General features: G+C 35.8%; 1 protein-coding gene across 13 annotated transcripts in view; it reads left to right on the top strand.

Annotated features, from left to right (window-relative positions):
• mast4 (microtubule associated serine/threonine kinase family member 4) overlaps positions 1–12,366 on the top strand; it is a 172,582-nt gene that overhangs the window by 147,774 nt on the left and 12,442 nt on the right. For 10 of the 13 annotated variants that reach the window (XM_055200971.2, XM_055200974.2, XM_055200973.2 and 7 more), the window contains 9 exons: positions 209–273; positions 470–561; positions 648–856; positions 1,014–1,152; positions 2,823–2,955; positions 3,208–3,373; positions 7,414–7,515; positions 10,954–11,079; positions 11,477–11,589. In XM_055200971.2, the coding sequence (XP_055056946.2) occupies positions 209–273; positions 470–561; positions 648–856; positions 1,014–1,152; positions 2,823–2,955; positions 3,208–3,373; positions 7,414–7,515; positions 10,954–11,079; positions 11,477–11,589 (1,145 nt within the window). The remainder of the gene's footprint in view (positions 1–208; positions 274–469; positions 562–647; positions 857–1,013; positions 1,153–2,822; positions 2,956–3,207; positions 3,374–7,413; positions 7,516–10,953; positions 11,080–11,476; positions 11,590–12,366) is intronic. The other 3 variants (XM_055200972.2, XM_055200977.2, XM_055200980.2) reach the window with 1 other exon arrangement.

Below are 12,366 nucleotides of genomic sequence, written 5' to 3' on the forward strand. Positions count from 1 at the left end.
GTTGTAGAAAATGTGAAAATAAAGAATGTAACAGAAAGCGATACTTTCATAAGCATGGTTTCCACGGTTAGGGTTGGACTATTTTCCATGAAGAAAGACCAAGAAAGTGTTGCCAAACCTAGTCTTTGATTTCATACGTATTTATAGAAAACTTTGTATTTCAGCATGGTGTGATTTTTATTTATTTATTTATTTATTTATTTTGCAGAAATCGCCCAGCTGACAAGCTACGACAGTGGAATTGCAGAAACTCCTGAGACTGATGACTCTACTGTAAGTGTACACATGAGAATATTAATTAATTTGGAATTAGTAAAGCACAAGTCAACAAGAACATATTTACTGTAGTTAGAGTATAGAATGAATCTCAAATAATTTTTTCGGCTGTATTAAATAGAATGTGGGCTTGAATTAATTTATTAAGTATGACAGGCTACATGATATACTATGTGCTGTATATCTCATCCAGTCCCACAGCCTAAGTGCAGCACTGCGGTCCCGACGTAAACCCTGTGAACCTGACTTTGAAATGATCAAACTGATCAGTAATGGGGCTTATGGGTAAGATGACGGAATGGCTGTATTTAACATTGGCTGGCATTTAATCAGCCCATATGCGGACTAATTTGGGTTCATTTTTCTCTTAGTGCTGTATATTTAGTGAGACACAAGGAGACAAAACAGCGATTCGCCATGAAGAAGATCAACAAGCAGAACTTGATGTTAAGGAATCAGATCCAGCAGGCATTTGTGGAGAGAGACATCCTGACTTTTGCAGAGAACCCTTTTGTGGTCAGCATGTACTGTTCCTTTGAGACACGCAGACATCTTTGCATGGTTATGGAGTATGTTGAGGGTAAGCCAAGGGATTTGTTTCATTATACATTGTATTATCACTTGTATTATGTTGCCAGAACACAGAGTTTTGTTTGAAGTAGTCTTTCAGTATGTACTATTAAAGTTTTCAAAAAGTTTGAAATATTTCCAGCATTAATTTGCATTAATCTTGACAGGAGGGGATTGTGCTACTCTTCTGAAGAACATGGGTCCTCTCCCTGTGGATATGGCCAGAATGTATTTTGCTGAGACTGTGTTAGCCCTGGAGTATCTTCACAACTATGGAATTGTGCATCGGGATCTCAAACCAGACAAGTACGGTTTGATTCTAATTTAATTAATTAGTTAAAGATAACATATAGTAAGTGCATTGAAGATTGAAATGAAGATTGCCCATTCCCGGATGGGAAAAGGTTTCTTGCAAGTCTATGCTACTGTAGTCACTTACTGTACTGGCATTCAGGCTAGAGTAGATGCTTGTGGACTACTAGCTGGTGCACATGCTTTTGACCTGGTAGACCGTCTTGGCCTTTGGTCGGTTTTCCATAGATTTTCCAACAAGCTTTTCTTCAGATAAGATTAAAGGAATATTCTGCTTCTATTTAAAAAATCTGATAATTTACTCACCCCCATGTCAATTAAGTTTTTTGAGAAAAACATTTCAGGATATAGTGGACTTTAGTTTACATTTTCAGTGCAGTTTAAAGTTGCAGTTCAAATTTTGCAATATCAATGCAAAAATGGCTCTAAACGATCCCAAACAATGGATAAGGGTCTTATCTAGCAAGCAATTTTTTTCCAAAAAACAGGACTTTTTAAACCACAACTTTTCATCTTGCACTAGCAATGTGAAGCGCCAGCACGACTTTATACAGTATATTACGTAATCACATCGAAAGGTCACGTGTTACACACTTGTGGACCATTTTAAACAATGAACTGACACAAAAACATTATTTAGTATAGTTCAACATACAACAACTTCGGAGCAGTAGTTTCGCATACGTCATGCATGACCTTCCGAACGTGGTTATGTAATACGTAAAGTCACACTGGCGCATCACACGGCTAGTGCAAGACGAGCAGTTGTGGTTAAAAAGTCCTTTTTTTTTGGGCAAAAATGATGATCGTTTTGCTAGATAATAACCTTATCAGAGTTTTAGAGTTAGGGTTTTGAAGCTGCATTGAAACTCTCATATCCTGCTTAATAACATACAGGGGTGTTCAAAAGTTTATGAATAGGGCTGAGTATCGATTCAGATGTTCCAGATCGATTCGATTTCAATTCATAAGCTATCAGATCGATTCGATTCTCGGTTCGATTACGGTTCTCGGATGATTTTTATACTCGTTTCTTGATTCAACTCAATGAATATAGATTTAATACAAATACTATATTTATAAAAAAGAACAAAATTAAGAGCCACAAACGTGTATATTACACTTTTTTTTATTTTAGGTACACTTGGGTACATTAAAACAGAATCCATCTCTAATTTTTAAATGCATACAATTATGTTAAATACAATACAATACAATTTTGATGCAAGATGAAAAATGTATGCTGAAAAAAGTCAGAACAGTCACATTCCTTGATCAAACAGGATCAGGTTATTTCATAACAAAAAATCGATTCGTGGACTTTGAGAATCCATTTTTTATCGACCACGTTAAAAAAAAAAAAACCGACTAAGCGGAAAAACTTTTTTCTTTGCCCTGCCCTATTTATGAATCCTTTCGAATTGTCTATATTTCTGCATAAATAGCACCTAAAACAGCATCCGATTTCTACAAAAATCCTAAAAATTAAACCCCATTAAACAAGACACACATATAATGCTTGATCTGCGTATATAAAGGTGCAACAAAAGGTGCATATTTTAAGAAGGGGTGACTATCTGTACCCACTATGTAATAAGTCCGTTGAAGTTTCATATCTAGTCTGTTGTGATGATTGTTTACACTCTGTTGTTACTTTCTGACAGTTTATTGGTCACTTCAATGGGACACATCAAGCTGACAGATTTTGGCCTATCAAAGGTGGGACTGATGAATATGACCACTAATCTCTATGAAGGTCACGTTGAGAAGGATGCCAGAGAGTTCTCAGATAAACAGGTACAGGACTTTGTTACTCTGCGAAAGACAATTTACATTTCTCTTTGAATAAATTCGTCAGTTGTCTTTAATGTTCTAATATTTATGTGATAAACTTTCTAAATGTTTCTAAATGGTCCAGTCTGGATTATGCTGGTTAGTGCTATATCACGCTAGTTTTCTGTAGATGATGGATCGGCATGGTCTTTTTGGTAATGCTGATTATCCGATGCATATTCAATTGTTGTAATATATGCCCATGTTTCTTCACAGGTGTGTGGGACTCCTGAGTACATTGCTCCAGAAGTGATCTTGAGACAAGGCTACGGGAAGCCAGTGGATTGGTGGGCAATGGGCATCATATTGTATGAGTTCCTGGTGGGCTGTGTACCGTTCTTTGGAGATACTCCAGAGGAGCTGTTCGGCCAGGTCATCAGTGGTCAGTAACATCAGATTTCTGTTATGTAATAAAGTCATGCTGCACTGAGCCTAAAGCTTTTGCAGATGGAGATAGTGTCTCAAAGTCTGTGCCTTTCGTTAATGGAGATCAGTATTAAATATGATCAACAGACTTAAAGTGACACCATGTAATTTTTCAACCTTCATAATACATTTTCAAGACCCTTGTGATAGTACATCGACTTTAAGTAGGTTGAATGACATTTCTACCATAGCCTGACGGGGTCTGTATCACTTTTACTCGTATTTTAAAACTTAGGGTTTGTGGTAGTAACCAGAGCACAAAAAAAACTACAAAATTCGACTGCTTTACGGCATACGTCACTTCCTCCACACAATTTGTTTTTAACGTGAATTTTGCTGGAGGCTACTTAAGGAGTGTAGAGAGCAGTTTCTATTATGTGACTCTGTGGCACAGTCTTTAGTGTCACGGACCTATAACACGGGAGACCCGGGTTCGATTCCACTTAAAGGCAATTTTTTATATAAACGGTTGATTCATACATAAATGCGATGTTATTTATAAATTACGGCGATTATATTGCATATAGTTCCCTGTATTCAGATGCTGTGTTCACGTATTTACCTTTCTTTTTACTGTGTCTATGATATTTACATTACAATCCAGGATGCTATAGCACTCAAACTTGCTCACAGTGTAAAACCAAACCCTATTCATTCACCAATCAGATCCGAGCGTTTCTCTCTTCTCTCTTCCTCATTTGCTGCGTTCCGCTGTCACCCGCGTGACGTATTACAAAGCGGCAGACCTAAACGCATCGGTTTACTTGGATTTGGAGCGATTTTCACACAAAAAAGAGGAATAACGAGCGCCATTGCGGAAAATCCTGGTGGCGAGGGAGAGAGAGAGGATGCAACAATATTTGTTTGGAAAAAGGCAAGGAAATACGTCTGGTCGTTTCTGAATTGGAAGGCTGCAGCCTCCGGAGGTCAAATATGCAGGCTGCACACGTCATCAAGCCTGGGTTATTAAGGTAAACTGAGCATTACATTCGCAAGTCATAAGCATACTGCAACAATTTACGATTAACTAAGTATAACAGTCAACTTTGTAATTGTTAATATTGTGAAATAAGACAGTCTTGATGACGTATTAGAAATACGACATCCGGAGGCTGCAACCTTCAGATTGAGAAATGGCTTCTGCCACGACGAGTTCCTCATCAGAAAGTTGTAACATGACTGCGTTTCTCCCTGTTGTCTCAAAATGTTGATCGTTTAGCATTTTAAATGTTTAGTTTTTAGTTTAGTTTTAAGGTTGGCCAGTTCCTTTCCTTTGCGACAGTGCTGCGGCGCTTGTGGGCTCTAGGGGCGCTAGAAGTGAAAAATACGTGTCTAGCACCCCCTAGTGGCCAAAAGTTTCATGGTGTCCCTTTAAGACCTTTTGTTCCAATCTGCTCGATCTCTGGATTCATATCAGTGGCATTTATATCAGTCTCTTGGTAGCTGTACCACATGTGCGTATATTTTTTATTGTTTTATACAATTATTCTAATGTTTAAGGCTAGGGCTGTCACAATGATTAAATAATCATCTCATTGCGATTGTTTGACCTCATCGCGATGATTTCAGATCTCTTTAAAAAACACAAGGGTGAGCTGTAGCGCCTGTATAAACGAGACAGAATCAGATGGTGCTCCTTGACAAACAGTGTAATGCGATACATTGCAAAGCAATTCAATACAGTGGAAAAAACGCATTTAAAGAAATGCTGCAAAACTTTGATAAGTAGTATGAACTGCCAGTTTAAACATGCAATTCCAAATTTAGGGAAGTGAAAGATCAAGGAATTGATTTTTTTGCAGCCACTACAGACATGTTGTCCATAATATGCCCTTAGTAGGATTGGCTACTATTTAAACATGTTCTGGTGTAGTCAGTTTATTTTAAATGTATTTTAATTTTCAATAATTTTTCAATGTATTGTGTTTATTTCTTATGAAAAATTTTCAGTTTTTGGAAGATATATTCATTAAAGGGACACTTCGCCCATTTGCATTAAGCTTTGTATATTTGGAACCCCAGTCATGGTCGTGCATCATTTCCTCAGTTGCCGCTGAGACAGCAGAAATACAGATTTCAATGTTGCACTTCCTTCTTTCAATGATGTAAAAATCATCATTTTGCATCATTGAAAGCAGGAAGTCCAATATCTTTGTTGAGGGGGTGAGACTACAAACACCCCTTTTCTCATTCAAATAGGCACCAAATTCTAAATGTATGTTACGTTTCGACTACAAATATGACGCACTTTTAATAAAGATTAATGTTTCTACGGGTGAAATGCTCCTTTAAATAATTACTTTTAAGTATGTGTTATGTGTATTAATATTTATTGCCAGGTTAACCTTTTTTATTTTTTTTATAGAAAATTATTTAAAATACAAACAAAAAAAATTATGAGAATTAAATGTCAAAGTCCTAAAACGAACAATCATCATAATCGTCACAATTCTTTAGACAATTAACCGTCAGACAAATGTCATAATCGTGACAGCCCTATTTGAGGCATATTGTTATATTTAGAGCAATCATTTTGGTTGTTGGCATTAGTATTATTATTATATTTACTATATGTAATACTAGTTTCTACATATTTAAACCCCATAGGTTAAACGTCTGTGCATAACTTGTTCAAGAGGGCAGGGCTGTTTTGGCGTGGGCTAGTAAACAACCACCCAGAACATTCTTGCAACTGAATAACAACAGCCTTACATGCTAATGTGTACTTAAAAAATGTAATAATACAATGTATTGAAATACTTGTTTACATGATTGGTATAATCTAATGATTTACTTTAAGAATGAAAGGGTTAGTTCACCCAAAAAAGAAAATTTGCTTTTATTTTACATCCCCTCAGGTCATCCAAGAATGCAGGTGACATTGTTTCTTCAGTAGAACAGCTGGAATTGTAATTCCTGGTGTATTATAAAATGCAAGTCCACAGGTCTTTGAAAGTTTAAAAAGAAGATATGTGCAACAAAAAATCAATTCTTGCAGCTCTTGTTGACATATTAAAGTCTTGTAAGGTTGATCGGTCTTTGCAAGAAATGTTATTTTCAACATTATTATCAATAATTTACAGCCTCAGCCAAACGTCCTTAGCTCCTATGAATCTTTGGGTGAATTCCAATAGCATCCATGTGCCCTACACCTACTGTATAAAAGGGCAGAGTTTAGTAAGTAAGGGCAGAGAAAGTATCTCATAGTGGTTTGGATCACACTTGGCGAAGAGAGTAATAAAAAATGCATTTTTCCCTTATCCGAGACAACCCTAACCTTTAAATCTGTCCTTAAATTTTACATCCAATATAATCTCCCAAAATATTTATCAGCAGTGTTTCATTAATATTTAGGCCCTGCACTTTTGAATCAAACCCCACGAGAGAGAAAACAGCAAATGGTTTCTGCAGCCATTAGTTGTGTTTTCTATCATGGGGTTATCATGTGTTTGACTCTTAATTAATGTTCCCAGCTAGCTGCCATTGCGCTGGGCTTGGATACATATTCATGCTCCTTAAATCTTATTCTAATGTGTGGCATGTGTTGCTGTAGAGGCAGTAGAAACCAACAAAGCCTATCTACTCATTTATTTCACCCCACTGGCCTTTCAGACAAACTCTTTTTCTCATCCGAGTTCAGTTTTGTTGCTACTCTGCAATACTTTGAGTTCTGAGAGAGACGCTAAACAAACTTCACCAGAATATCTATACATATTTCTAAAATGGATATTAGGATGTTTTATGCATGCTTGTTTATGTGTTGAAGGCATTTGTATGGTAATAATCCTACTTTTGGTGCCTGTGTAAAAAGATTCTCCATATTCATTAGTTTGTTGTGCAGAACTGATGGGGTTCTGTTACAATGAGAGCCTGACAAAACCCCAAAGGTGCTTTCATGTTGAATAAAATGCCCTTTTAACTTGAAAGTAATTGTGAAAAGAGTTTTTGTTTGAATTGGATGATGATGATGAAACGGTCTGCTTCCTCTTTTCTCAGATGAAATAAACTGGCCGGAGGGGGAGGATGCACCTCCAACTGATGCCCAGGAGCTTATCACGCTGCTTCTCAGACAGAACCCTCTGGAACGTTTCGGCAGTGGTAAGGGTCCTAAATTAACAACTTAAATTGTCTTTGGCTAGTACTTAACAAGGACATATGTTTTCATAGGGATTGCAAAGCACACAATTTCAATGCAAGAACAATAATATCCCCTTTTGCTGTTTTTTAGTTGAATTTAATAACTTTTTATTCTTTTTTTATACAGAAGTAGTGTTATTAACTCTTTCCCTGTCAGCGTTTTAAAGTAAAGGTGGCCAGCCAGTGCCCGCATTTTTTTCGTTCTTCTTTAACTCTTTCGCCGCCAGCGTTTTTTACAAAAGTTGCCAGCCAGCGCCAGCGTTTTTCATTATTTTCAAAAAATTTTAATGCCTTCCATAAATTGTTATTATTTAAATATATAAACATACAATATACCAAATGAAAGAACAGACCCTCTGCTTTAAAAAAAAAAAAAAAACGTTTCATCCTACCTTGAGAAGTTCTTTTGTAATCAGCTTTTGAATATGGGTAGGTTTCTGCAAAAACACCACATTTTGAGCAAAAAGCAGAGAAAATTCCATTTTTGTGACAGACTTTTCATAGAGTTCCCATTCAGAGCGATCTTTAAAACAGACACGGACATGCAGCAGCTTGCCATAGGGCAATACTTCCGGGTTTAAAAAAGTTGGAATGGCGCCACCTAGTGAATAATAGCGGTATTGTGGAAAGACGGAAATACTCGTCATTGGCGGGGAAGCGGTTTCTCTTGATTGACGAGATATCTCATCAATGGCGGGGAAAGAGTTAAATATATAAACATACAATATACCAAATGAAAGAACAGACCTTCTGCTTTCAAAAAAAAAAAACGTTTCATCCTACCTTCAGTAGTTCTTTTGTAATCAGCTTTTGAATATGGGTAGGTTTCTGCAAATACCACATTTTGAGCAAAAAGCAGATTCCATTTTTGTGACGGACTTTTCATAGAGATCCCATTCATAGCGATCTTTAGAACAGACACGGACATGCAGCCACTTGCCATAGGGCAATACTTCCGGGTTTAAAAAGTTAAGGAAGGGATAATAGCGGTATTGCAGAAAGCCAGAAATACTCGTCATTGGCATGGAAGTGTTTTCTCTTGATTGACGAGATATCTCATCAATGGCGGCGAAAAGAGTTAAACACAAACCTTTCATAAAGGTGTCTTAAACCAGTACCCAATACCCATTCTTGCCTTAGGACAACTTTTTTGATCCACTTCAAATGTTGACTAGGGGAGAAACGGGGCAAAAGTAACATGTGATGAAAGTAACAAAGCGATTTTCTCCGAGCCCTAATAATATTTGCATTCCATACTATGACAGCATATTTAGCACACAAACCCTTGACAGACATGACAAATATCACGTTATTTACTCACCGTCTGTGTGTAAATCCAGAAAGGTGTTATTAACCATGATAAGTAAATTCTTAAAGCGGTCATTTTTTTTCTTATAATGCGTTGTGTTTTTAGTTTCATGTGTTAAAGTAGGGATCAATCTACAGGTTATTTAGTGACCTAACAGATCCTAAAGTTTCACTTCTTTGAGTTTTTCAAAATAAAAGTGAATCGTGTTTAAATGTGAGGATATCTTGTCGGGACGGAAGTAACACTTGTTACTTTTGTCCTGCTGCTAATACTGTTGTATATGTTGAAAATTTATATTATTCTAATTTGATTTGATTTAATTTTATAGTGTTCAAACTGTTGAAAACATGTTTGTTTTCAACAATTTAAGTTTTTGTACTGTCGGGTTGCTTTTGAAACATTTGATAAAACTGAAATTTAAAATTAAAATGTAATTTCATTATTTTTTACAAAGATAAATTACAAAATATGTCTGCAGTTACACATTTACAAGGTCATAGTCATGTATATTTAATAAAAACACGTGTAACACAAAAATCTATCTTGTTTTGTTGTGTTACTTTTGATCCACCTGTGTGTTACTTTCATCCCAGCTGACAGGGTCAAAAGTAACAGTTCACTACTTATGTTTAAAGTGAAATAAGTCGTTTAAAATTTTTTTTTAAATTGCACCTGGTATTGATAGACCACACTTGTGAGTTATTGACCACAGCAAAAATATATTGCTGTCTATAACATTATCTTTAAAAATAAAATTGTACTTTCGCCCCTGCTCTCCCTTATAAATAATGATACAATATATTAAATGAAAGAACAGACCTGCTTTCATCCTATTTTTCATTTGTTTTAAAAGTTGGGTAAGAGCACCACCTAGTGGATAATAGCGGAAATATGGATTGACGTAAAAACTTTATCTTAATTGACGAGATAACTGATCATAGCGGGGAAAGAGTTAAAAAGAATTGCAAAAATAATGGCCATTTTCAGGCTACTTTTGTAACCATCCCTTGCCTTCTACTGGTACAATAGTTTAGTTCTCTATATTTCCTTTGCAATAAATACAAAGTAATATATCAGGCTAAAGTCTCAAACCAATTATTAGATTTGGAGCATCAAAGTTGTTTTAATCATCGATATCAAGATTACATTTTCACTGAATGTTCTTTTTATTTTGTAGGATAATTCAAGTAAAAAAAAAAGACGTTAGCTTTAGTTTTCATTAAAAACTGGGTCACCTAATATGTTTTAGAAAATAAACAGAATAGAACATACATTACAGTTTTTTAATAATTGGCTGGTGTAAAAATTTACTTTTGAATGTAACATAACTCTCAGAGATACCAGGGATTTTCGGCACATGAAACATAAAATCTATTCAAAACCTATACATGTGTCCTGCTGCAGTCTTGCTATTAGTGTTTCCTATTATTGTATGCAGATAATTTATAGTGACACCTGTACACAAGACCAGCATCCTGTCACACAAATAAAATCAAAGCAGGATGTTTTTACAAAAACTAACACAGTCCAGCTTTTCATTCAGCCTTTAAAGCAGGCATTATACTGTAGGTCATTCACAGGAAATTGCATTATTAATGTCTGTGATATGCCTGAGGTACAAACACCTGAGAAAAGACAAAACAAAGTACTTTATACTATTTGTACTATTTTGTACTTTGTACTTTATATTATTTTTTTACTTTATTTTATATGCATATTCATATTTATCATAATTTTCTGCTATTCTAACGTTTCTGTTCTCAATACATAAAAAAGATGCAGTTCAGTGCAACAAAATTACAACCAATCAAGACATTTTTGTTTAATATATACTGTATGAAATTAGATTTTTAACCAGTGATATTGCACTGTGGGCATGGTTATTCAACACAACACCACAGAAGAAAAATTAAGCAAAAGACAGTACCTTCTCCCACTTGTTGTTTCAGTTGTGGCTGGTTAGGACAAAAACACAGATTAATATCAAAGAGATATGATTTATCACTTGATTATCATTGCACCTTGCCAGTTAAGCACACAATGAAATACTGTACCAGAGGATGAAATTTGATTGGCTGTGTGTATTCAAGCAGGAGGGGCATATGAGGTCAAGCACCATCAGTTTTTTCATAGTCTGGACTGGAACAGCCTGCTGAGGCAGAAGGCAGAGTTCATCCCTCAGCTGGAGTCTGAGGACGACACCAGCTACTTTGACAGTAAGTGACAGCCTGACGTTAAATGTAGCAGTCAAGTCATCGCCCTTCACAGTTCATGCACGCAGGGCAGGGCTGAGAGTCAGTGCCTATCCCTGTGTTTGTTTTTTTATATTTAAGGGAGGTTCAGATGTTCCAAGGCTGAGCATTAGTCACAATTTTGCATGTGACAAGATCAGTTACAACAATAATTTTATACAAAAATTTCAGAACTTGTATAGGTACTGTACATGCGTAAAGCACTTTTCTATAAAATAGAATTGAATTTTAACCAATAGCTTTCAAAATCTAAAAAGTATGAATAAAGCCATAAATGTTGCATGCAAAAGTGATGCACATAACAGAATTAATGAATTCACTTGAGAGCACAAAGTGACACATTTTCTCTTTTTCCTTTCAGCACGATCAGATAGGTATCATCACTTAGAAACTGAGGAGGAGGACAATACCAACGATGAAGATTTCAACGTGGAACTGCGTCAGTTTTCTTCCTCCTCACACCGGTTCTCTAAAGTGAGTCTATCTATGTTTCTCTCACAAATGTCTGTTTAATATATGACGAGTTTGGTTCCAAAACGCGATAAACGCCATTTAAAAAAAATGAGTTACTGCCAAAATCAGTATTATATCAGGTCAGTATTTAAAAGTAAATTTTTAATTTTAAGCAAAATACAATATCCGCCGTGTTATTCTGTTATTTTTTTCCTCCCTTTTCTCCCAAAACACAATAAACACCACTCCTCCTTTTCTGCAAAATGCAATAAATCTGCACCACAAATCACAGCGGACCATTCCACGCATTGCAAACAAACAATGGCGGCACGTTAAATACACAGAATCCTAGTTGTCCTCATCTACTTTGTACTTCGTGATCAACAAACAAACAAAACAAAATAATACTTTAATAGCATTGATAAACCTGTTTTCTGTGACGGGAAACGTAAGCCATCAACATCTAATAATTTACGCGAGAGGCACTCGGGAGCCGGTTGCTTGTTCTCCCGACAGCATCAAGCTTCTCTCATGCTAACACATTGACCCCCGGGCATCTTATGAAAAACGTTCCATAATTTTACTCAAAGTCAACGAAAATTGAGCAGGACCAAAACATTTTACAAATGATAAAATTTTATAATAAATCTTTGAAAATCAAATTATGGATTTGAATTTTTTATGTTTTTTTTTTACTTAAAGATGCTATGTGAAAGTTTGTAACAGAAAATAGAGGTTTTCATCTTGTCACGTTTTGGTATAGAAAACACGTTTTTACCGAAATTAGTCAAAATGGAT

This window comes from Misgurnus anguillicaudatus, chromosome 22, assembly GCF_027580225.2.
Source record: "Misgurnus anguillicaudatus chromosome 22, ASM2758022v2, whole genome shotgun sequence".
NCBI lineage: Eukaryota > Metazoa > Chordata > Actinopteri > Cypriniformes > Cobitidae > Misgurnus > Misgurnus anguillicaudatus.